Raw genomic sequence first — 26,300 nt, 5'->3', positions numbered from 1 at the left:
GGGGATAATGTGACAACTCGTGTTTTAGAACTCTTTTGTGTGCTTTGATGTAACATGTCTGAACGTTATGTGATTATGTGATGCATTGATTTAATGGAATGTTATGATATTGTGTTATGTGGATTGTGTAATATATGTTATATGTTTATGTGATGTGATCGCACAACATACAACTCCAACCCGATCGCACAAACTTTGGAGCTTTTGACTCACACCCTTCTCGGCCTATACTTAGTGTACTCGAAACCCAAAAGGGCAGCCCATAATGGGTTCGGCCCACTTCCATCTTACACGTAAACATATCTCACCTTAGGGATTAGTTTCTCATAATTCACAACACACACCAAACCCTAGTTCTCTCTTCTTCTCTCTCTTGTTCGACGACAACAACTCCTTCAACCGAAGCTTCTCTTCTCGATCCACTGCACACCTCGGTTAGTCTTATACCTTTGATTAGTTTCTATGATGTTACAATATCTATGATGTTATGTTAATTGATGTTGTGATCTTATGTTAATTGATATTGTGATTACTATGATTTCACATGATGATTCAGGACTCTTAATTAGCAGGATCATGAATGATTGGGTGTACATGAGTGTGAATGATAAAGTGGTATAACGTTAATATTGATCTAGAATCGAACATAGGATTATTCGGCTGTATGTATGCATAATCGGATCAATCGTATGGTCGAACAAGAAGTATTGAAACCATTAATCTGATAGTTAATGTTATTAGTTGTTGTTGATACTTTGATTATGGTTAGGGTTCATAGGTAATTAGATGATAAAGTCTTGATTTAATCAACCTATGGCAAAGTTGGAAACGGTTAGCAGTGATTGACCGAATGGAAATTGGAAACTGTTTGAATGATTGTAACTAAATTGCAAGAATTAAGGAATGTTAAAACCAATCACACAAGCCAGTCACACAAGGCTGGTCGCACAAGAGGTGTTAGGGTACAATAGTTTAAAGCTCACGGTACAACTCAGCTATGCACGATCGCACAAGATGAAGTGCATCGCACAAGCTGGGTACAATCACATAAAGCACAGTGTACAACTATGAAATGCATGATCGCACAAGAATTGTGGATTGCACAAGATAGTGTCGATCGCACAAGGCTTGGGCCACACACAACTGTTTGAATTTTAGTGTGATGTTGGGCCTTAAAGCCCAAACCTCAGCCGCACAAGACAATTGTAATCGTACAAGTTAATCTGGGTCGCACAAGGATTAATGGACCGCACAAGTTGATTTCTGTTAATTGTTTGGGCCGTGTACATATTGGGTTACTTATGACACTGGGTCGGGTTGGTTTCCAATCGCACAACCCGTTGTGAGTCGCACAAGGTTGTGCTGGACGCACAACAGGTTGGGCCGATTGTTATTGGGCTTCACTCTTTGGATCGCAAAAGATGGTTGGACCTGCACAACCATAACAGCCCACTCATCTATGTCGCATAAGTTAAACATTATGTGGACTTGATTGTTTACATGATTTACGTGTTTGCCATGATCATTACGTGTGTAACATGTTAGTCTATGTGTAAAACTTATGTGCACTATTTGAACCTAGACCTGACTTGTATGGTAACCATGTTAGGACGTGGTTGACCACATATAGCTCAAGTGACCATTTTATTTATCTGCCGAGCAAACCAAGGTGAGTTCACACACTTTCTAAGGCATGGGATTCCCGGTGGTTGGGAATGGGTTAAAGAATTAAAACGGAACCTACATATCCTCCTTGGGTAGGATATGTACCTCCATCCTCCATGGGTAGGATGCCAATGTTAATCATGCGTATTCTCCTTGGGTAGAATACGTACGTTCGTCCTCCTTGGGTAGGACAACAACCTTAAACTTACTAGACAAAACTCTATCATAAGTCCCTCATTTTTATATTGACTTAATCACCGGGCCAATGGCGAGCAGGTCATTAGTTAATAGCGCTATTAGGGTTGACAAGCCTCACACCGTGCCAGTAGGACGGGCATGTACTAATGGATCTGGGCACTTAGTCAATGATGATAGACATTGACGTAGGGCACAACTTACTTTCGTCAGTTGTCGATATGGTAACGGTCTAGTGGTTCACATGGGGAAGGCCCCACTGATTATGGGTATGGTTTGGGAAACAAAGATACTGGTTCACTCGTGGTTTACGAAACAACTTATGGTTTTCAAAACAAACTTGTAAAACTAAACAACCAATTGTGAACTCGCTCAACTTTGTTGACTCGTTGTTACATGCCTTGCAGGTTGTTAGGTGCTTATGGAGCTTGCACAGGGAGGAGTGATCGTTGTGGGACATGGACTGTTGAGTTCCATGTTAAACATTTAACTTTATGAACTTATTGCTTATGTTTGGATTTTACATTTTATGCTTCCGCTGTTAACTTAAAGTTGGTTACTTTCCTTTGGAGACCAATTATAATGTGTTTGGTTTTACTTACTTAATTACGTTGTTCAATATGATTGGTGGCTTGATCCTGGTTAGTCACGCCTCCATGCGGTGATACTCCGATTGTGGATTTTAGGGGTGTGACACAGCAGTCCACCAGTCCAGAGCCCTTGACTGAAAAACTCCAGTAGCATTACAGTACGCAGATTTTCTGGGCATCCATTTTGCCTGAAGGTGACTTCGATTGAGTCGAACCACTGGAACATAGCACTGGGCCCATCTTCACCAGTGAAGTTAGCAGGACCGCAGGTCTTGAATTGTTTAAAGCTGAAAGGCGCTTTCGGAGAGTCGCTCTTTGATTCAACAGAGGACTTGCTACTAACATCGTTGATCTCGCTGACGATCTGAGGTATGACCTTAGCCATTTTCTTGGCTACCAGTGAAGCGAAGCATTTGTCAGCATGGTTTCGTCGAGCACCGCGTTGAGTATGCGATCCAAATAACGACATTGTCTGCAGCAGACGTCGTCAATTGAATTAGACGAGATTCGATTATATCGGGTTTCGAAAAGTTTTAGCATTTAACCAACATACTTATTATTATTATTATTATTATTATTATTATTATTATTATTATTATTATTATTATTATTATTATTATTATTATTATTATTATTATTATTATTATTATTATTATTATTATTATTATGTAAAGCATCAGGAACACGTCGGCACGTAAGCACACAGTCAGGTAGGCATGTAAACCACATAGGCACATAAGCACGTAGGAGCACATAATCCACATAAGCACATATTTTGCACGTATTCACCTATATTTTGCACGTATTAACCTACATATTTTGCACGTATTCACCTATGTTTCAAGGGCGCGTATTGTGATCGAGAGTTGCGAGAGATAGCGAGTAGCGTAAGCGAGTAGTGTAGGGTGCGAGAATTGCGTGAGATAGCGAGTAGCATGGCGAGTAGCGCTCGAGAGTTCTTAGTTTATCTGCGATTAGTTAGCGTTTGAGATTACGAGAGTTGTGGGAGTCGTGCGTGTTTTGTGGAGCGATGAGCGAAAAGCGATGAAAGCAAGAAGCGTAAAGTCTCCAAAAGCGAAACATATAAACACATAAAATCGACTACCCAAAGTGATTCAATTATTCACAACGTCTTTGAGTACACGCTTTGGCCTAATAGACTGTGCTCTCACCAAAACACGGCGAACGGCACGCATCCTTCCAGTTACTACGTGACTCAAGTCGTTAGAGCAATCGAGACTTTGGTGAGAGTTTTGAAAAATCAAAGTAGAGAGTGGAACTAGTCATTAAGATGCGGGTTTCACCCCTAACTTAACAACCTCGTTCCTGAAAGTGTGGCAAAACCATGAGATAGAGATGGAGAATTTCGTCGAGATATGGATGTCACCTAACTCAACAAAGATTTCTCGTGCTAAGAGTAAAAATACGCGTAGAGTGAGCGATCTTATCGAGAGTTCTTGGTTTTCACACCTAATCTCGACCCAATCACTCGATTTTGTTATGCGAAAACGTGTGTATTGTGTTAGCCTTAGGAAAGGCAAATATACGTTTTCGACCTTAGGAAAGGTCGCCTTCGTACGAAGCTGTAGTATGTGTGTTCACACGAAGATGTAGTTTTCGCGAGTTTGAGCGAGAGTATCAAAAGTAGGTTTGTCATATGAAACACCTTCTGGGTTTGCACGAAGCAGGTCTTTTGGTGTGACAACCCTCACCAAATCAGGTATCCGTACGACTTAATTAATAATTAATTACTGCTTAATTATTGTGCTTGCTTGAAATTTTGGATAAACTGCTACTTGAATTCTGATACGTACACTTACTGCATCATACTTTACATACCGTCACTACATTATTTACATACTGAACTCTAGTGACAAACATGATGCACAAAAGCACAGTAGCACTATGAACGGATAACCTATTGAACATGCTGACAAAGCCAGCATCAGGCAGATATTGCCTCTAAGGCCTGTATGAGCCAGAAATATTTTACTACACCCATAGTGAGTGTAGGGATACAAGGGTTGTAGAACTGCGTCTCTAGGAATAAGTCACAATGACTGGATGTGCCTAAAACGTACACTGAGCACAAAACACAGCACTTTAATGAACAATTCAGCTTCTAGCTGGCTAGTTAAGTGCCAAAACATGAGAAAAAATATTACTAGACACTTTCCAAAGTGTCAGGAATAAGTTGTGTCACTAAAAAGGGCATTAACGACACTTAAAAGCTTTGTTAAGCGCTTTAACGGATTACTATCCAACCGAACAACCAGACTTTACCCGGTACATGAAAATATTGCCATAAACATTATTTGTCTTATTCTGAGCCAGTTAGGGTCCCTGAACACCCTAACACCCGCTTTAAAGCACATCACACAACTAACCGGGTTAAGTACTTAACTAACCTACTTAACTTAACTACTAACCTAACTAATAGTTAAAATGGAACTAGACCCCCCCCCTTGCTAACCGGCCCCAACTACAGGGGGGGACACACTTTGTTTCTTTTTATTATTTTAATCAAGATGTATAAAATCTAGATGACACATGATCTGTTGGACATTAAGCTTATCTTTGTCTATAAAATAACAAGTTTGGCACATTAGATCATTCACAATCCAACACACAAGAAAATTACTCTCTCTTGCTCTCTACATATCTCGGCCGAACACCCCCTCCCCATACATCCATTTTTCAAGTTCCATCTTTACATTCCAAGTATATACAAGCATCAAGGATCCCGCATTAGGAAGCTTGGTGCAAACGGAAGGCAAAGGACCTCTTTCTCTAGCTTTTATCCACCTCATTCACGCTTAGATTCTTCCCTAGCCTTGAGCTAGTGGTATGTCACTTAATACACCTTCTTGAACTAATCTAGAGTGGTTAATATGATGTGTAACGATTAAAACTCGAAATCTTGCAATATGAAGCTTTAAAGTCTACTAAAAATACAAATAATGATGGTTAAAAGCTTACAAGTTGTGTAAATGTTGTAGTATTTATTTTGTGTGGTTATTTGGACCCGATCTATGTTGTGGTAGCTCGGATCATCATTTAACCCGGGTTGGTCATAATCATGAATCATGACATAAGGTTGTTTTGAATAAAACAAGGGTTAAAAGGTGAAACTCTACCACACGCGAAATCATGAACTTGTGTAAAAGTGTTTTACTTGTGAAATAGTATTTAAAACTAGCAGATCTACGTATCTGCAGGTGGTATTTTCAAAGAACCACGTATCACAGAAATCATGTTTTCTAAAAACGGATCTTACACTTACAAGTATGATTTTTAGAACACACAAGTGTGTAAGCACTTGTGTAACACAAAAGTTTCGACAAAATAACAATTTTTGTAAAAATGACGAGAAGTTGTAAAGACGGATTTTCTCTAAAAACGAGGTTTTTACGAGATCGAATTACTTTATATGAAGATCCACTAAATATAAGGGGATTTACACCATAGTTTTGGAAAAACTACAAGTTCATGTGATTTCTGCAATTTACATACTTGTTAACTAGTTTGTTGCGTTGGAAATTGTTTTGATCGAATAAAGAAGTTGTTGAATTATTTTGTAAAAGAAAATGATACGCTTGAAAGCGTGGCCACCTCCAGTTACAGAGGAAACTCTGGCGAAATTTTTCTAAAAACCTAACACTTAGAAATATTTTCACTATAAGTGTTAGAAATACTTTTTGACATGTTTTCGAAATATAAGTTTCGCCACGACTTTATTTACAAATATCGGAGGTGGGATTTTCACAAAATTAAACGTGACAAATATATATTTATTTAGTAAATATATTTTCTCACAACATTATTTGTCACTATTTTGTGAAGTGTATAAATATTATTTTTAGAGTAAAAATAATATTTACGAACGTTAACGAATCCAAAATAATACGAACGCTTTCACAATAAATATATAAGTTACATCGGTAATTATTATTACCACTCGATCGTTAAAACGTAACTTACGCATTATACGGAAATATTTATGAACGCGTAATTTTGTCGACGTATTATTTTTGGGGAAATTATGTGAAATGAAAATATAATATTTTTGAGAAAAATATTTATATTTTGGAATTGGAAAACAAATATATATTAAGTAAGACTTAATAATATATTTCGAGCACACATGTATTAAAATCCCCCATCCTTGGGAAGGAGATTAACTACCAAGTATATACAAAAAGTAAACACGAAATAGTTGTCTAACTATTTCCCAAGAACTTAAACCATAAAGCTAAGGCACGGCCGTCCGTCTAATAGAGTTAGTACATGTAGGTCGTTGCACAGCTGCTTGACTTGGAGTATACTTGGTAGAGACGCACCGATAGTGAGTTCATGTCCCCCTTTTCTCTTAACTGTTTTCAGTTTTCTAAACTGCGGGGGTGGAATACATGTTACAATGTTTATGAATACTTTATACATGGTATGGTTAGCGTAAGGAGGTTTGTTACTTAGATCATGTGAATGGGTAGGCGGAAACTTGAGGTCATTAATCCTCAGGGTAGGACCGAGGGCAGGAGCGATAGATCTATTTGGGTGTAGCGAGCCCAGTCCCAGGCCCAGCATAACGGACCTCGGGATGACTTTGTACCCGACGCAAAAATCTGCTAGGTTTGAGCCTTCCTACTTGCATTTAACACATATCAATGGCCTTGCAAACCATTGGTGATCTCTTTTTCCTTATTTGCTACATACCAGGATTTTTATACAAACAAAGGTTTATTTACTCACTTACACATGAACTCGCTCAACATTATTGTTGATTTTTCAACTTACATGTATTTCAGGGAACTAAGGGATCTGGCACGGTATGGCACGTTTTCCCGCTGCACTAGTACGAGGTCATCCGGGGTTTAGGGAATGTGACTCTTTCCTGGACAAGTCACAGTCCTTAAACTGTGTTATGTTGTGTTTGTGTTGTTGAACAATGTTATGGTTGTTAGGGTGTTTTCCCGTTAAGACAGTGGTATTGTATTTGGTTTTTAAAACTTAATGGATGATCTTGCATGTTTTTAATTCATATAGCTTTGTTATGATTAAGCTATGGTATTAAGAAGTCACACCAAAATTAACCACGCTTCCGCAAAGCCAGGGTGTGACATTTGGTACTTAGACTATAGACTAGGTCAATCCTAAGACCCGACCTAATTCCCTATAGTTATGGCTCTGATACCAATCTGTCACACCCCAACCGATGGCGGAAACATCGGAGCGTGGCACTAGGCGAACCAGATTGCTTAAGAGATCCATAACAACTATTTGTTACCAATATTTTAATGGTTAATTTTCCCATACCAATCAACAAATATTCAACAAGTAATTATTACAAATAGCGAGTTTCTCTCGAACAAAGCAAGTCCGGCAACCTAGATTTCTATTGGTGTAGTTTCTAGACTGCCTATCTCGATTCGTCACATCATAGCATCCTATCAACCTGTCACATACGTTAAAATAAAGTCAATACATAAAATGTAAAGGTGAGTACACAAGTTTGCATAGTACATAGTAGAGAAAGCGTTTTACGCATAACCAGCATGTATCACGTAATGGGCGAAAGCAAGTAACTACCAAACAATGTATATAACTTAACCACGAGACTGCGTTGTAGAGTATGCGCGACACATGTTCAGCGAACACGTGAAGTAAAGTGATGTGATCCCTAGCAACCCCTGTCCACGATAGGTGCTGAGTCCAAACTATAGTACTATCGTTGCTAGAGGCGGTATAGTGTAACACTGTTTAAGCATAGTAACTAGCATTCATAAATCACGTATAGCATGCGGAAACGGTTAGCGTTATAAAGTGTTGTGTTGTGTGTTGTTGTGCTTTGATAGAGAAGTATGTAACACCTAAAAGTGCATTAAAAGAAAATGGGTTCGAGTATACTCACAGTAGGTGTTTAACAAGTAAACACAACTTGATTGGATTGAAGGGAGCGCGTTGGAGTTAGCCTGAGCATAGAACAGTAGCGTAAGCATTGAACGGTGCGTTAACAAAATGTCGAATGTGCTAAGTGTCGAATGGTAGGATGTTCGGATGGTGATCCGAACGGATGAGTTCCCATTCGATCGAATGGTCATCCGGACGGATGGTCATCCGAGCGGATGACCATTCGAACGGATGGCCATTCGAATGAGTGTGTGTTGTTTTGGAAAATTGTTTAAGTTTGAAGTTTAATCAAATTGTTTCGAACAAGGATTAGTGTAAGGGACAGGTCACCTGGTCGAATGGTCATTCGATCGAATGGTCATCCGAACGGATGGCCACTCGAGTGGGCGATCTTGTTGTTTGAAATTTTGTAAAATTTTCTAAGTAAAAGTTTTGAGTTTTAACGGAGATGGAGTGATGACGTGTCAAACAACGAAAACACACCAAGGTCCAGCTCATTTGATTGGATGGGAATCACCCCATTCGATCAGATTCACTGTTCTTGACGAAGTTTCATGTCTTACCCGTTAATCGGTCATTTCTCCGATGGAAATCCATTTTCAAGCCGGCTCTCGACTAAGGAATGAGTAGAGAGTCTGAATGAGTCTAGCTTCCATCGGTTTTGAGTAGAAGTTGAAGAAAAGTTGAAGAAAGGATGAAATCAGTTGAAAAGTGTTGAAATCTTGTTGAGATTTGGTTGAAAAGTGTGGAAATCCTTTAGATCTGAACCAATCTTGATGAGATGATGTCACACAACGGTTTGCATAAGAAACCGAGTGAGAACCACCGTCAAGGAGTCCAAATCGGGCGATTTCGAGAAGATAACTAGTGTTTGTGTGTGATTTTGATGGAGAAGATGATGTAGAAGTGATTAGTGATAATGAAAGTACAAGATTTGAGGAGAAATACTTACGAAATAGCCTTGAATCGCGATGAAAAGTGACTGAGAGTGACTTGAGTGTGTGTGGTTGGATGGAGGCGTCAAATCAGCGAAAGGGACGTGTACGGGTACTATTTATAGGGTGAGAGTGAGAGTTAAGTCAGTGCAAGATGCGAGGTGTCGGATGACTTGCCGGTCGAATGGCCTTTAGGTCGGATGGCCATCCAGCCGGATGGTCATCTGAACGGATGTCCATTCGATCGGTTGTCCATTCGATCAGCCGAGTTGTACGAGTTAGTTTTCCAACTTTCGTTTCGTGTGTTAAGCATTGCGTTGCGTTTAATCAAGTTGCGAGTGAGCATTGAGCGTATAAGTGTTGCGTTGATAACCACATAACATTTAAACAAGTAATCACACAAGTAACACACATAATAACTAAAATGCATAAAAGTAAATCTGTGTTTCGAGTTTGCGTTGAGACTGCGTTGCGTTAGCGTTGCGATAGCGTTTACTCTAAACCAGCGATGTAACATGCGACAAAATGTGTTATATAGTAAACGTTATAAACTGCGTTAAATGCGATAACTGTGTTTTGAATAAGCGTTGTAATAAGCGTTGGATAATGCGTTTAGTATGCATAAAAATATAGTTTAAACCCTTTGCGATAATCGAAATCTCGAGAGTACAAGCAATTAAGCAAGAAATGACAGATACAAGTAATGATCCGGAAAGTCGGGTTGTTACACAAAAGTTAACAAAAAAACTTTTAGTTAACCATCACAAAAGCTTTATCCAAACATTATGTCAAAACGATTTTTATATTCGTTAATACTAGATACATTTTTAAATATAATATTTAAAGTTTAAATGAATTAATAGAGTTTTTAAATATATTATTTAAATTTAAACCCAAACCGGTTCTTGCGGTTCTTTAAACGGAACCGTCGGTTATAACCGGAATCGAACCAGGAACTGTTTTCTACCAAACTTAAGAACCGGAACCGGAACCTAAATACAACAATACGATTCAGATCTGGCGGTTCCAGTTCGGTTCCTCGGTTCTGGTGGTTCAGAACCGTAAATTGCTCAGCCTACAACCCCCGACCACACCCTGGACGGGAGTCGTGAGCAGTTTACAAGTGGTACCGGTGTTTATTAAATTTGTAGCGGAAAATTTCATTAGGATCGTAGTTAGGAAAGTTTCAGAGTTTGTAAAACACAGAAATTTAATATTAACAACTGGGATAAAGCCCATATTACAAACAAAGGTTTTTATAGGGATAAACCCTATTTGATAAAACATAATTTCTTTTCCTTATTCTGGTAACATAGCCACTTTATTTAAGCCTTCAGTGCCTCATAGAATGCTTCTTTTACTTTCATGGTAAGTTACCTGAAACGCGTTTAAAAATATTTTATCAGCGAAAAATACTGGTGAGTTCATTCAATTTTATAAAAAGACACATTGTTATAATTTACAGCATTAAGAGTTTTTACATTTGTTTATATCTATCAATTACTCAAATCAGTATTTTTCACTCGGTGGCAGTTCCGATGTGACGGTGGTCATATAGGGTTTTGCAATGTATTTCGTCCAATAGTGAAGATTATCAAGTAGTGTATACAAAACCCCACATACTGCCAGTAATTTCAGAGTACAAAAACTTAATCACTGTAAGTATAACTGAAAAACATTTAGGGTTTTGCAATGTATTTGGTAAAAAGAAAGAATGACTCACATTATAGATTTAGGGTTCATTACTATAGTCTCCTGGTGTTAAGTATGAGTTCCTAATAAAAACATAATGCAACACGTATTAGTGTATCAACTCAATTCAAACTCTAACGATAAATCACGAGATCAAAACCTCAACATAGTTAACAAAGTATAGCCTTATACAGGTAGCACTTTGACATCCGTTGATGGGTTTCAAATCGATCGGACAGGGTATCGTACCAGTGATCAGGGTTAAAAACACTTACTACAGAGCAGAGTTTAGGGTTTCAGGATATCGGGTATAAAAGCAACAGAGCAGAAAGAGAGAGAAAGAGCGAGAGAGAAAGAAAATTTGAGCAGTTTGAAATGCTATAGACTGCTCTATTTAAATATTGATGTTTCAAATAAAACAAAAATTCATACATGCAGATTCTTTCCAATCTTGTATTCTTATCCTTTTAGTTTTTAGAATATTCGTTTGATTCACTGCATTTAATATTTTATATACGAAATTTTCATAGACGTTTTGAAGTCTTTAGTTTATTATAAAAATAATATAATTAATTCAGTTGCTTCACCCGTTTTTCTTGTATAACTTTTAAAATATAATGTTTTATAAAAGGATGAATATGTCAATAGAATAGAATGAGCATATTTTTATCTACATTTTGACATAAGTTTCATTAAAAACAGAGTAAGGTCAATAATAATATATTTTATTATTAATTATTAAACAGTTCCTATAAAAGTATATATTCGTCTAGATACATCATATTTCTAATAGTCAACTTACTAGTAATCTACTCGTTTAATAATACAAGTTTTATATACTTTATTTTAATCTATAAAATGGAAATGTTACAAAACTAGTCTATGCATAAATACAGTATCGGGTGGTCGGATAGGTCTATGACGAGTTCAATATGTCAAAACACATTTTAAAATGTTGTATGATCTCAAGGTCAGATTATATACCATATGAATTTAAAACCATTTTTACGCCAAAGGGCATTTTTTTCACCTTTTTTAAAGTATACTTAGTTGACTCGTCAATTGACCCATCAAAAGATATGACTATAAGGTATAACCTTAGAGGGTTATTCGCTATAATATTATGGTCACATAATTAAGCTTGATTGGATTTCAAAGTCATCCAAACTGGTCAGAATCGAAAGTCAAAGCAGAAGTCAAAGTGTTTGACTTTCGAATAGGAAATAAAACATGTCCTATAATGTTATAAAAACTTTTAAAATGTTAACATTTAGAGTTTTGATACTTAGAAGTTCATTCGTCGTAATTTGCAAAATCTTCTTTTTTTTTACTTTTATTTTATACATGTTTGACTCGTCATTTCGCCTACTAAATGTGATGATCAGAGAGTGTAGTCACAAGGGAATAACACCTTCATTATTACGATCACGTTGCAAAGTTCAATTTGAACTTTGACTTGACCAAAACAATCAGAACCGAAAGTCAAAGCAAAAGTCAATTTCCTTGACTTTCAGCTAGTATCTCGCCAAATAATGAAAAGAAGCTGAAAGAGAAGAACTTACTGAACTTGAAGACTGCTAAGAACACTAGGGAGCAGCTCCTAACTTCAGGGATTGCTACTTAGCAGATTTAGAGAAGAATTGAGAAATGTGTGCTTAGAACTCACAAACTCAAGGCTATTTATACTTGATTAAGAGCTCCCTAATCAAGCCAAGTGTCCTCTGAGTTGTTATGGAAGGGAATAGTGGCATCCTAGGTGTTTAAAGGAGAAGAAGGGTGGCAAAAATCGCAGGAGAGGTGGCAAGAATTGAGGCTGGAGCTGCCAGCTGCAACCTGTTGTCTACGCATCCCTTACAGACTGTAAAGGTGATGCCTTGCGGTCTGTAAGGACCCCTGGCGCGCACACAGTTTTCAAATCCCTTACGGACCATAAGAGTTATGGCTTATGATCCGTAAGGACCTTCAAAATGCAATAATTGCATTTTCAGTCCCTCAACTTTGTTCCATGTCCCATTTTTATAAATTTGTCCATCTCCTCCAACAAATCTGGAATATTTCAAAAGTTTCTAGACACGTGTTGTTTTATGATTCGATAAAAATATACGAGGTGTTACACATATGGTACAATACTTTAAAATATTTTTGACTTTAAACCAACTACCCCTCCCCTTACATGATTTTTAAACGACCATAGTTTTTTTTCAAACATCGATATTTTTTAAAATTATCTTTTTTTAAAGGTGTGAATTATTCGCGAATGTCTGGAGGTCTAGCATACGTTGTCTTAACCGGGTCCACGCTAGAGAGTCCCCTCGCACAATAGATCCCCAATTTAAACCACTCAATGAGAAACCCCTATCACCCAGACTCGAACTTGAGATCTGGAGGGGAAAACTCACCCAGACCCATAATAGGTGAAACTTAAATACCCGTGGCCACCACTAGAGCATTAGTGATGGTTTTTAAAATTATCTATATTACGCTATTATACATATAAGGAGAACAACATGTAAATTTACAAAGTTTTGAGACTTTATATAATGCAACATTAAAGATATATTAAAGCAGAATTAGAGAGGATGTGACTAGATCCAAACCATGTCCATGTGAAAGGCTAAATCGCGGTTTTGAACCCAGGTTTAAAAATTACACGTTTAGTCTCACTTGTTTGCTAACAGGTAATACTAATGGTCCCTATAATAGTGGCCATTTGTTTTCAAGGTGAAGTCACTCCATATGACTTCAATGTGAATGATTATTGTCATTTTGTGCTATATTTGATTTTTTTCTATAAATGATCTCTCATTCTTCCTTGAGTATTTCATAATTCGTTTCCTCTACATTGTATCCTACGAATCTTTTAATAATGGTGATTTTTTTACAATCAAAGGTTGTTGTGGTCCTAACGTCATTGGTTAGTCATAACTCTGATTGTCGTTTCTACTATTTTTTATTAGTAAGCAATTAAGTGATACATATTTGTTCTCATGGTGAAATCAGTAAGATATGTCTTGGTAAATCAAGGAGGGATAACATCAATAATATTAACCTTTCATTTGAGTGGAATAACTGGGTGCACATGAAGGTGAAGGAATATTATACATGCAAGGAGACATAAATGGACCGAATTCTTACTATTGCACCCTTGGTGAGGATAAGAATGCAGTTCGAATCTAATGTTTGTCCAATGTGTGGGGACAAAGTGTAGACGGCTTAGCATCTTCTTACTGTGTGTTATTTTTCTTCAAACAGGTAATACTAATGGTCCCTATAATAGATGGCCATTTGTTTTTAAGGTCAAGTAACTCCATATGACTTCAATGTGAATGATTATTGTCATTTTGTGCCATATTTGATTTTTTTCTATAAATGATCTCTCATTCTTCCTCGAGTATTTCATAATTCTTTTCCTCTACATTGTATCCTACGAATCTTTTAATAATGGTGATTTTTTTTTTACAATCAAAGGTTGTTGTGGTCCTAACGTCATTGGTTAGTCATAACTCTGATTGTCGTTTCTACTATTTTTTATCAGTAAGCAACTAAGCGATACATATTTGTTTTCATGGTGAAATCAGTAAGATATGTCTTGGTAAATCAAGGAGGGATAACATCAATAATATTAACCTTTCATTTGAGTGAAATAAATGGGTGCACATAAAGGTGAATGAATATTATACTTGCAAGCAAACATAAATGGACCGAGTTCTTACTATTGCACCCTTGGAGGATAAGAACGCACTTCGAATCTAATGTTTGTCCAATGTGTGGGGACAAAGTGAAGACGACTTAGCATCTTCTTACTGTGTGTTATTTTTCTTTAGTAGCGTGGTAATTCATTAGCAGGTGGTACGGACTACCTCTTATCTTCACATTTGCTATAAAGGACCTTATGAAGCAACATGAACTCTGTATAAAAGGGACATTAGAAAGAAAAACATTACATGCATTATATTGATTTCATGTTGGTCAGTTGGTGTATTTGAAAAAACCTGAAATGACATAAGTTTTTTTTTCCTAATAAATTGGCTTTCTTATCGAAGCTACTTGAAAACACCAAGACAATGATTTGTCAAAATCAGTTGTCATCACATTAAAAAAAAATCATCCGTGTAATTAACTCGTAACTAAATAAATTTAAGGGGCCCAGTATATTAATTGGCCAACCATGGTTTTTTTGTTCTTAACATCTAAATGATAAGAAATCTTTTCATTAAAATTAGTGGCCAACAATGGTTTTTTTTCATAGATTATAAAAAAAATATTTTCATTAAAGGGCGGTATGGGGGCCGGCTGAGGCCCGGCTTGGCCCGGCGCCGGTCCCCCACACCGCCTCCCACTCCTCGGCTCGTCCTTTCCATCACCCAGCAGCCGAACTCGACGGGACTCCTTCCTCTCTCCTTACACACACACATCTATACATACATATATATATATATATATATATATATATATATATATATATATATATATATATATATATAGGATAAGGATCATTACAAAACACTAATTTTTACAAGAACAAAAAGAACAACTCTAAATCCCTTAATTTTGGGATATATGGTTCATGTTTCTTAATTTTTATGCTTCTTACATTCATATGTGTATTATATATACATAAGAAAATCATATATTTCTCCTTATACATAGTCTACATACATGTAGATAATTTAGCCTACACATAACCTACATGTGTGTTGATTATTTAGAAACTAAAGATTTTTCATATTTTGTTTTAAATTCTAGTGTAAGAAACAATAAATATTACATTTATAACATTTTCATTTAATTTTTAGGTTTTTAGGATTGAAAAAATTAGTGATTCACTTTGTTCTGCGTGTTCTCGCAATATTTAATGTTCTGCATAGAACCTTCCCCTATATATATATATATATATATATATATATATATATATATATATATATATATATATAAAGGGGTTCATCCCCCACCCCCTAGGTCCATCCCCTTTAAGCCCCTCCTATGTGGTGTCGACGTGACGACCCATCCCTTGAGGATGAGGCTCTCCATACCCACTAGTCTAAAATATTCTCTTGTCCATAACAATAAAGAAATCAAACCAACAGGAAAAAGAAAGAAAACAACAACCAAAGAAGGACAATCGAGAGCCTTAGCTCCACTAAAATAGTGGGAAATTAGCCTAAAATTCATGAAGATGGTCAACACACCCACCCCATTATCCCTTCATCTTCAACATCTGAGTCTTCCACTCCACTGAAAGACCTGGCTCAGATCCTTTTCTCACATGCCATCCACACAGATACATAAATACATACATAATTCTTACTTTACTTTACTTCACCTTCTTGCATACTGTTTCCTATATTTAGTGAAAGATGCTAGTTTAAATTAATGGGTTTGTGTTTTTAAGTATTCTTGTTGCTTTTTCACTTTATGTTCCTTAAAAATACAACCTTTATTGCTATCTATGGATTTGAAGGTCTTGTCTATATATCAGTTTCTATCAAATTACCACTTTTTCATAGGATGGTGTTAGGTTGATTAGTGCCATGAGGGGTTGTTTAGTGATGTTAGTGTTTGTGGTGATGCTTGGGAGATTGTTAGTTGTGTTTTCGAAGACGGATACGGTGAACATTGGGGCTATTATGACTGTGAAAACCATTAATGGGAGGGTCTCAACCATTGCCATGAAGGCAGCTGTGGATGATGTTAATTCTGATCCCCATCTTTTGCCCGGAAAAACGTTGAATCTTTCGATTCATGATGCAAACTTCAGTGGCTTCCTCAGTATTGTTGGTGGTAAGGTTACTCTTTTTAATTTATTCATGATTTTATTTATAAGGTTTTAGGATTGGATGTGTGTTTTGAAGTGATTATTTGAGTAACGAGTAATGAGTTTCAGGTCAAATAATCGGTTGTTTTACCCTTATCGTCTATGCTACTTCCGTAAAAGTTGTTAGTTTTAGGTAGGGGTGGCAATCGTCTCGGGTTGATGGTTTAGTTGATCAACCTGAATTGACCCTTATATTTATTCATGTTATATAAATCAGCGCCAACTCAGATACCCTTACAAATAATGTAATCCAGTTATCTAAACGAGTCTAATCGGCAAACAGGTTGATGGATAGTAAACAGGTCCGTCTGCGGGTTTATAGTTGGGATTAACACTTGGTGGGTTTCACAGGCTTGCGGGTTGGGTTAACCGGTTGACCTTATAAAATTTCTTTTTTTTGTTTTTAATTCTAGTTCTAAGCTTGCTGACCTTTTTAATTGTACGGGTTAACCTGCACACGAGTTGTTTGTTAAAAAGGCTGGACATGACAACCCAAAACCATACTGTTTTCATGACCGGTTCGAAATTGCCACCCTAGTTTCTAAGGGTCAAACAATGAGATCTATACTCCAACACCAAAAGTTATCCTATATTGTTTAGCTCGTTATTGGGCTTGGACCCGATATGGGTTCGTGAAAGAGGGGACACCATGAAGACAAGGGTTCCTTTGCCATCCTTTCTCATTCAAGTTTGCTTAAGTACAATACAGACTAACTGACTTAACTACTTGACTGTTAATTATTTACACACACACACCTGTTAACTACTAACAATTACAATTAGACCCTTGACCCAGTTATGTTCTTTTTCAGCATTGGAGTACATGGAGGCTGATATAGTGGCTGTCATTGGTCCGCACAGTTCTGTGATGGCTCATGTACTTTCAAATCTTGCAAATGAACTTCATGTCCCGTTTTTATCCTTCACAGCATTAGACCCCTCACTTTCGCCTCTTCAATACCCGTATTTCATCCAAACAGCCCCTAATGATCTTTATCAGATGACCGCCATTGCTGAAATGATAAGTTATTTCGGTTATCACGAAGTAACCGCGATATATACAGATGATGACCAATTTAGGAACAGTATATACACATTAGGTGATGAACTATCTCAGAAACAGTGTAAGCTTTCTTACAAAGCGCCATTACCACCCGACGCCTCGCTAACTCCACAAGATATTCATGATGCATTAGTCAACGTTCGGTCAATGGAGTCTCGTGTCGTTGTTTTAAATACATACTCTAAAACAGGCCTTATGGTTTTTGCAACTGCTAAGAGGCTTGGCATGATGAAAAAAGGGTATATTTGGATTGCAACCACTTGGTTATCAACTGTTTTGGATTCTACCGGTATTTCTTCTTCAAATGCATCGGTTTTACAAGGGGTTCTCACGCTTCGGCCCCACATACCAGATTCGGATAAAAAAAAAGATTTTGAAAGACGGTGGAAGATATTGAGTAACGGTTCAATCGGGTTGAACCCGTATGGCTTGTATGCTTATGATACAGTTTGGATGGTTGCACGTGCCCTTGACAAGTTTTTCAATGAAGGTGGCAATATTTCTTTCTCTAGTGACGCTCGTTTAACTGGCTTAAAGGGAACACAAGGTTTGAATCTTGGAGCACTTAGTATTTTCGATGGAGGAAAACAGTTGCGTGCCAACTTATTGCAAACAAATATGAGTGGTCTAACCGGTCCGGTTGGGTTCAATCCTGACCAGTCTGTGATACGTCCTTCTTTTGATATAATCAACATAGTTGGGAACCAAGGTTTGGCTCTTGGATACTGGTCGAACTACTCTGGGCTATCGGTTCAGCCTCCAGAGACTCTTTATGCAAAACCATCGAACCGTTCTTCTAATCAACTGTTAAGAAGGGTTGTATGGCCTGGGAACACAACAGAAAAGCCTCGTGGATGGGAATTTTCAAATAACGGGAGACCGTTAAGGATTGGAGTTCCATTAAGAGTTAGTTTTAAAGAAATTGTTACACAGGTCAACGGTTCAAATGAAATTCATGGATTTAGCATAGATGTATTTCTTGCTGCAATAAAGTTGATTCCATATCCGGTTCCTTATGAGTTTGTTAAATTTGGGGATGGTCACAAGAACCCGAGCTACACCGAGTTCGTGAATAAAGTTGCATACAACGTAAGTAAAGTATAATACTCGGTCATGTCTTCTATAGCCTGTTTTGTTCTTTCCAAATATGATATTTGCAAATTATGCAGGTCTTGGATGCTGCTGTTGGTGATATTGCGATCATCACTAACCGTACAAAGGTTGTTGACTTCACACAGCCATATATAGAATCGGGTTTAGTTGTAGTGGTCCCCGTAAAGAAACTAGACTCGAGTGCTTGGGCTTTCTTGCGGCCTTTTACTCCACTAATGTGGACTGTCACCGCGGTTTTCTTCATCATTATTGGAGTTGTTGTGTGGATACTTGAACACAGGTTGAACGATGAATTTAGGGGCCCACCCAAGCAACAGTTAGTCACCATCTTGTGGTGAGCGTTTTGATTGTAATATGTCTTAATTTGTTTGTTTTCTGTTGAGATGCACAAGCTTTTTGTTGTTCATTTTGAACCAAGTATTGTTCTTGTTGTTTTGCAGGTTTACCTTGTCAACTATGTTTTTCTCACACAGTAAGTATCAAAACCTATTCTACTAGTGCGATCAATTTCAAACCTTTAACTTATGAACGGGTCAAACTGAAATTTTTAGGAGAAAACACGGTGAGCACTCTTGGTCGACTGGTTCTCTTCATCTGGCTTTTTGTAGTTCTGATTATCAACTCAAGTTACACCGCCAGCCTTACGTCCATTCTAACCGTTCAACAACTTTCATCTCCGATCAGAGGAATCGATTCATTGATCTCGACCAATGAACGTATCGGGTTTCAAGTAGGATCATTTGCTGAGAATTATATGATTGAAGAACTCAACATACCAAAATCAAGACTTATGGCTCTTGGTTCCCCACAAGAATATGCTGAGAAACTTGGGGCAGGAATAGTTGCTGCCATTGTTGATGAAAGACCTTACATTGATCTCTTCCTTTCAAATAACTGCCAGTTTCAAGTTGTTGGTCAAGAGTTCACTAAAAGCGGTTGGGGATTTGTAAGTATTTCGGTTCACCTATTAGTTACTATGTTGAAACAGGTAGGGTCGGGTCGGGTTAATCCACATACACTTTCAACCCATAAAATATAACCCAGATTGACACACTCATAAGTAAATAGGTAGAAATTGTTGCTTCTCAGCTCTTCTACTAATCATTGTAGCTGTTGCTTTGACTTTTAAGGTCAAACTCTCTAATTCTTAATCTGATTTCAATTGTTCACCTAGAATAAGAACAGAAACCTACACTACATCATAACTTAAAACAAATAATAATGCGTGTCATAATAGTTTGCGTTATATTTATGATGATTTTGAATTTAAAAGGTTGACCCTAAACGTCAAAGTTCTGTGATTGTTTGTTTTCTCAGGCATTCCCTAAGGACTCACCATTAGCCGTTGACATGTCAACTGCCATACTTACATTATCCGAGAACGGTGAGCTTCAAAAGATTCACGACTATTGGCTCAAGAGAAAAACCTGCAGCACACAAAACTCAGACTCGGACCAACTTCAACTAGAGAGCTTTTGGGGACTGTTTCTCATCTTTGGGGTTGCATGTGCTCTGGCTCTCCTTATACACTTTTGCATGATGATTCGGGAGTTCAGTAAACACTATTCTGAACAGCACGACGACCAGTCTTCTAAAAGTGGATCCCGTTCGGTGCGAAAGTTTTTATCTTTTGCAGATGAGAAAGAAGAGGTATCAAAGAGCAAGCTAAAGAGAAAGAGAGAGATATCCATGTCTTACGTCAATGGTAGAGACGTTGACTCAAGGAATCGGTCAAACCGAATCCAAGCCGAGTTTGATGAAGAGTAAAATGTGAATAAATCATCAAACCAAATGGCTAGTGCAAAGAAAGAAAGAAATTTAGTAGTTTTGTATAGTCATAACATGAATGGAGGTGTAATTTGGTTAAGTATATGATGAATACAGTATTTTTATATCTAGAATTAAATACATACATGCTTCATCCTTTTGAAATTCAAATAAATGTTTAGTCAAATCGTTCCAAGGCCGAGTTCGTACATGTGAACTTTCAGTGTGCATATTCCCTGCACCTACGGCATCGCATCGGATAAATCACCACCCTGCTAAACTTGTTTAGCTAGGAAATCCTTTGTTATTGTGTAAATGTAATCAGTTTATATGATTTTTTAGTGTTTTAGGCCGTGTGGATTGACTTAGGTTATTGGTCAGCGTATGATGTGTTGATGATGAAACAGTTGTAACCAATTCAATTTATTTTGCTACATAACGAATAATTACTGATTTAGGGTATTAGCTAGTTACTGATTGTCTGATCACCGGTCTTAACAAAATAATTACAATGTTCCGGGATAAGGTTCTTTTTTTTTTATTTATTTTTTGTGTGTGTGTGTGTGGGGGGGGGGGGGGGGGGGGGGGCTATGTTGATTACCGTCACACAAGTTGCGAAGGAGACTATCATACAACAGGAAGGCATATGGGCGTAAGGAATCTTAGTGGTGTATGGGAAGGTAAAGGATAAATAAGGGAGTTTTAGGGAGCTCTTGAGATAGAACCCCTCTCTTTCAAGAGGATTCGCGGCATGTCAAGCTCTGGTAAGGTTCTTCGCTTTGTATCAAATTAAACCACAGGCTTCATCGCTTGTGCGGGCCCCCATCAATTCCTTTGAGTTTCATTCTTGCGAACGTACTCCCTAGGCGGGATACTTAACACGTTAGCTACAACACTGTACGGGTCGATACGCACAACGCCTAGTACCATCGTTTACGGCTAGGACTACTAGGGCATCTAATCCCATTCACTCCTCTAGCTTTCGTCCCTCAGTGTCAGTGTGGCCCAGCAGAGTGCTTTCGCGGTTGGTGTTCTTTCCGATCTCTACGCATTTCACGGCTCCACCGGAAATTCCCTTTGCCCCTACCGTACTCCAACTTGGTAGTTTCCACAGCTTGTCTAGAGTTAAGCCCTGATGAGGAGGAACGAGTGGGATTGAATGAGAGAAGTTGGCAAATGGGAGGCAAAGAAGGCATCATCTAAAGCAAAGTAGATAACCTATGAGGAGATGTAATGGAGTATGGAGACTTAGGGAGCATGATAATATGATCAAAATTGTCAAAGCTAGGGAAACAAAAAGACATGATCTAAAAGTTGTGAAGTTTATAAAGGTAGGGATAGATGTATTTTAATGAAGGAGAAGAACATCAACGAGAGATTGCAAACCTATTTTCACGATCTTTTCAATGGTGGCAGGTGTCATCAAATAAGAGAGTGAGAACTTTACTAACCAACAATGAAATAGCTGCTACTGTCATAATATCACTATAGAAGAGGTGAAGAGGTTTCTTAGGAAAATGGGAAGGACTAAGGCGATTGGCACATACAACACTTCTTCCTTGTGTAGGTGTCCATTCACTAAGGATATGTGTTAAGTCTGTTTCTTTTCGCAGTAGTCTTGGATGAGTTGTCAAAATGATTAAGAAGACAATCCTGTGATGCATGCTTTCTACATATGATATCGTTGGTGGCAGAGAGTAAGGCAGAGGCTAGAGGGTTGACAAGAAGCCTTAGAGTACAAAGGCTTACACATAAATCGACCAAACTAAGTGCCTTTACTATAACTATGGGTGTGCATGAGTCGTTTTTAGCCTAAAACCATAACCATAACCGCGATATCGGTTAATGAATAACCATAACCATAACCGATCGGTTACGGCGGTTATGATTAATCGGTTTTAATGGTTATAGGGGGTCGGTTGTGGGTGGTTAACCGTGTATTTAACCTAGCTAAAAATAGCTCAATATTTTTTAACATGCAATAAATTGTTATTGCATATTTGTAGATATTAGTATATTACATAGTATTAAGAAATACATGTAATCTATAATATTAATACCGATTATTACCGAATATTCAAATAAAGTTATCTGATATATTCCGTAAATTCAAATAAACATTCAACCAAAATTGCAAAACGATATGAGATAACCAATAAATACGATTTTTTTAATAAAAAACATTAAATATTAAAAAACTTGTGAAAAGTCCTAAATTCTACAAAGATTTATTACATGGCGGTTCGGTTCGGTTATGGTGGTTATGGAAACATTGATAACCATAACCGATCCGCTACTTTCGGTTTTCAAAAAAACCATTAACTGACCCACCGGTTTTTTATTTGGTTCGGTTTTATCGGTTAATTCGGTTATGGTTCGGTTAATTCGGTTTTTTGCACACCCCTAACTGTAACTTCGGTGGTACCAATGATGAGAAAGGCACCCAAATTACTATTGGAGGCTAGGTTGTTCCATAGACTACAAAGTTCACGTGTTATTAATGTGTTATTAATGATCATTCATCCAGAATTCCAAACTGACGAGAGACGTTGATAGTGATGTAGGTGTAAGTGGATAACAGTCCTAGGAGTTTTATATGATAGAAGCTACCCTATAGGATTAAAGAGGAAATTCTTTAGGATTGGAGTTAGCCAGTTATGTTATACCCGACTTATTGCTAGGCTTTCAAGATAACTATAGTGCGAAGTTGGATGCCGCAAAGATGAGGATGTTGAGGTGGATGTGTCAGCTTACAAGGTTGGACCAGATAAGTAATGAAGTTTTGTCAGTTTATAGGGTGTTTTAGATAAGATGGCCGCGAGGGGGGCGGGGGGATGAGATGGTTTAGACATGTGTAGAGAAAACACATAACGACACTAGCAAGAAGTGTGGAACCTCACAAAGAAGGGGATAAGGAGAAAATGTAGACTCAAATGTCATGAGGAGTAGATATAGACCCAACTTGACATGAGACCAACAAATTAATAATGATTTGTTAGACTTGCACCTCTCTAGATACATGATCGGTGATAGGAGTTCTTAGAACGCAGGATAAAGGTTAGAGATTTTAAGGGGTGTATAGATGTATCTAGATTGGTCTTGGTATCTTGCTATGTCCGCCATGTTGCTTTATATGTGTTTGTGCTAGTTGTTTTCTAGGTGATTCATGATTTTTTTGTCATCCTCTTTCTTTCTTATCTACTACTAATATATGCTCTTTGTTACTTGTATTTATTTTTCTCAAAAAAGGGTTTAGAACCAAAGGTCCATTGGGAGCAATTTCTCTATTTTCTAGAATAGAGGAAAAACTTGCCCTCATTTCACCCTCCTAACTCTCGAAACCCTACTTTATGAATGGGTTTACCATGTACAAATTTTTGTTTGTTTATTACTCATTTGACCTTGTTATATTTTTGTAACCTTTCTTAACTTAACTCATTTAATCCCACCCTTTATTTCGTTCCATTTAATAATTTCTTTTATTTCGCTACTTTTTTCTTGTTTCTAAGTCCTATTATTTTGTATTAGAACTTTGAAAAAATATTGAAGATTACCGATACAACTAACTTCATTTAATCCAAAGTTTACAAGACTAGACCGGTTAGTCAAACCGATAATGTTTTCCCGGGTAAGAGTCTCAGCGGCAAAAGAGGATCATCAATGTAAACACTTTTATTTATTATTTTTCTTAAGTAATTGAAACTCTAAAAGGGAAATGGATAACCTAACTATGAACCATAGAATAACACACGAGTTGCAAGAAACATTCGATTGCTTCAAAGTTTAGTTCATTGTTTTCACATCATTCCGAGTCATCACTCTATACACTCTACTTTGAAGATGAGGGCACACCAAGTAAAAATGAAGGGGTGAACTGTGAAGTACATAGCACAACCCTAAATTTAAGTTTCCAAATTCGAAACTATTTCATTTTCATTTATGTTATTGAAACAATTTATACTTTTTAATTAAGCAGCTTTAACATTTGAAAGTTTTATAACTAATTTATTTTTTATTTTAAATTAGTTATAATACTACTCAACTTTTTTATCATTACACAAGTTGGATTATGTTTTAGTTTTCTAAAGATAGTGTGAATGCTCGTGCGTTGCCGTGACACGTTGCGTAAATGATAGTATTAACCTGCTTTGCGACAACCTCCTCTACGAGGTTGCATATTGGTAATGTTGTTAAAGTTTCTAATTGATCGGTTTCCAAACCACCACTTGTTCGACTGTATCAAAATTCAAATACATGTTTAAAAGTCAAAATGGCTAATTGTTCATGGATAGCCAATTGAGCTTAACAATGTCTATTTTTATAAATAAATTAATGGAAGATCATTAAGAAAAATTACCTTAAAGGATCTATGTGTAAATTTAGCAAAAAATTTCATGGGTTTTTTTTTTTTTTTTTTAGCTTTGCACTAAACAATGTGTCATATATGATTACGGGTAATACGTTAATATAACAAAATAAAGTTTTTATATAAACTAAGATTTAGTAACAAACAAAATTGGAGACTATCGACAATTGACCCATTAGAGATCATATATAATTCGACTGAACCCATTCGTACCCATTAGAGATCATATATAATTCGATCGAACCCACTCATAGGTCGTAGCAACAAAAAGACAGTTGGACACTATCGACATAGACAAAGCAACCAAATCAAAAGGGAAGAAACCTAACCAAAATCAAACAGACTCATAAGCAAAGAAACGAAATGGAAATGAAAGATATATTTATAAAACAGGTATTGTAAGAATATTTATAAAAATGCAACCACATGTCTTCTCTATCCCGTTACACGGCATAAAATTTTTACCAAGCTTTAATTCATTGTATTTATCTAAACCTCTTAAAAAATATTTCAACCGTTAATAAATTTTATTTTCTAACACACTCAATTTATAAACACTTAACTCAGCAGTTGACCTTTTGTTTAGTCAAAGTCCTTAACTAAACTAAACTAACTTCAACTCATTTCTTCAAAATTTTTATAAAAATACTTGATGAACATCATCTCCCTAATACCATATTACTATTATCTCCACTAAAACTTTCAGTTTTGAGATTTTAATCACTAAACCTGTAGATTGGACAATCTGGTCATAGTAGTTGAAGAAACACGCTATTAAAGTCCAAAAGTCAACTTACCAGGAAAATAGTTTTGTTTTGGATTGGTGCAAATGGATTCCCGCAAAAGTCAATATCCACGCTTGGAGGATGGAGATGGATAAAGTACCTACGGCTGAAGCTTTAAAGAAAAGGAATGTAGGCATTTGAGATTCTTCGTGCCTTCTGTGCAACTCGGAAGAGGAAACAGCCGATCACTTGTTTATTGCTTGCTATGTCGCTTCGAACGTGTGGTTCGGTATTAGTTCTTGGTGCAAAATACCCAATATTTTTGCTTTTTCTCTGAAAGACCTCCTTTCCTTCCACAAAGATCTCAGAATATCGGAGAAGAAGAAGGATGCTGTACAAGGTATTATTATGATCACTTTCTTTCTGGAGTTTATGGTGTGCCAGGAACAACGCCAAATTTTCTAATA

At 37.1% G+C, this 26,300-nt stretch overlaps 1 protein-coding gene across 1 annotated transcript; it reads left to right on the top strand.

Annotated features, from left to right (window-relative positions):
* Positions 1–16,075: 16,075 nt before the first annotated feature.
* On the top strand, positions 16,076–20,929 carry LOC110884649 (glutamate receptor 3.2). Its single transcript, XM_022132377.2, has 6 exons — positions 16,076–16,765; positions 17,612–18,951; positions 19,032–19,309; positions 19,416–19,447; positions 19,527–19,921; positions 20,293–20,929. Exons 1-6 carry the CDS (start codon positions 16,516–16,518, stop codon positions 20,740–20,742), a joined length of 2,745 nt encoding a protein of 914 aa, XP_021988069.1. The 5' UTR covers positions 16,076–16,515; the 3' UTR covers positions 20,743–20,929.
* The last annotated feature ends 5,371 nt before the right edge of the window (positions 20,930–26,300 follow it).

This window comes from Helianthus annuus, chromosome 10 (genome assembly GCF_002127325.2).
Source record: "Helianthus annuus cultivar XRQ/B chromosome 10, HanXRQr2.0-SUNRISE, whole genome shotgun sequence".
Lineage (NCBI taxonomy): Eukaryota > Viridiplantae > Streptophyta > Magnoliopsida > Asterales > Asteraceae > Helianthus > Helianthus annuus.
Note: the sequence above shows the minus strand (reverse complement) of the source record. Positions and strands in the feature narration are given on the sequence as shown.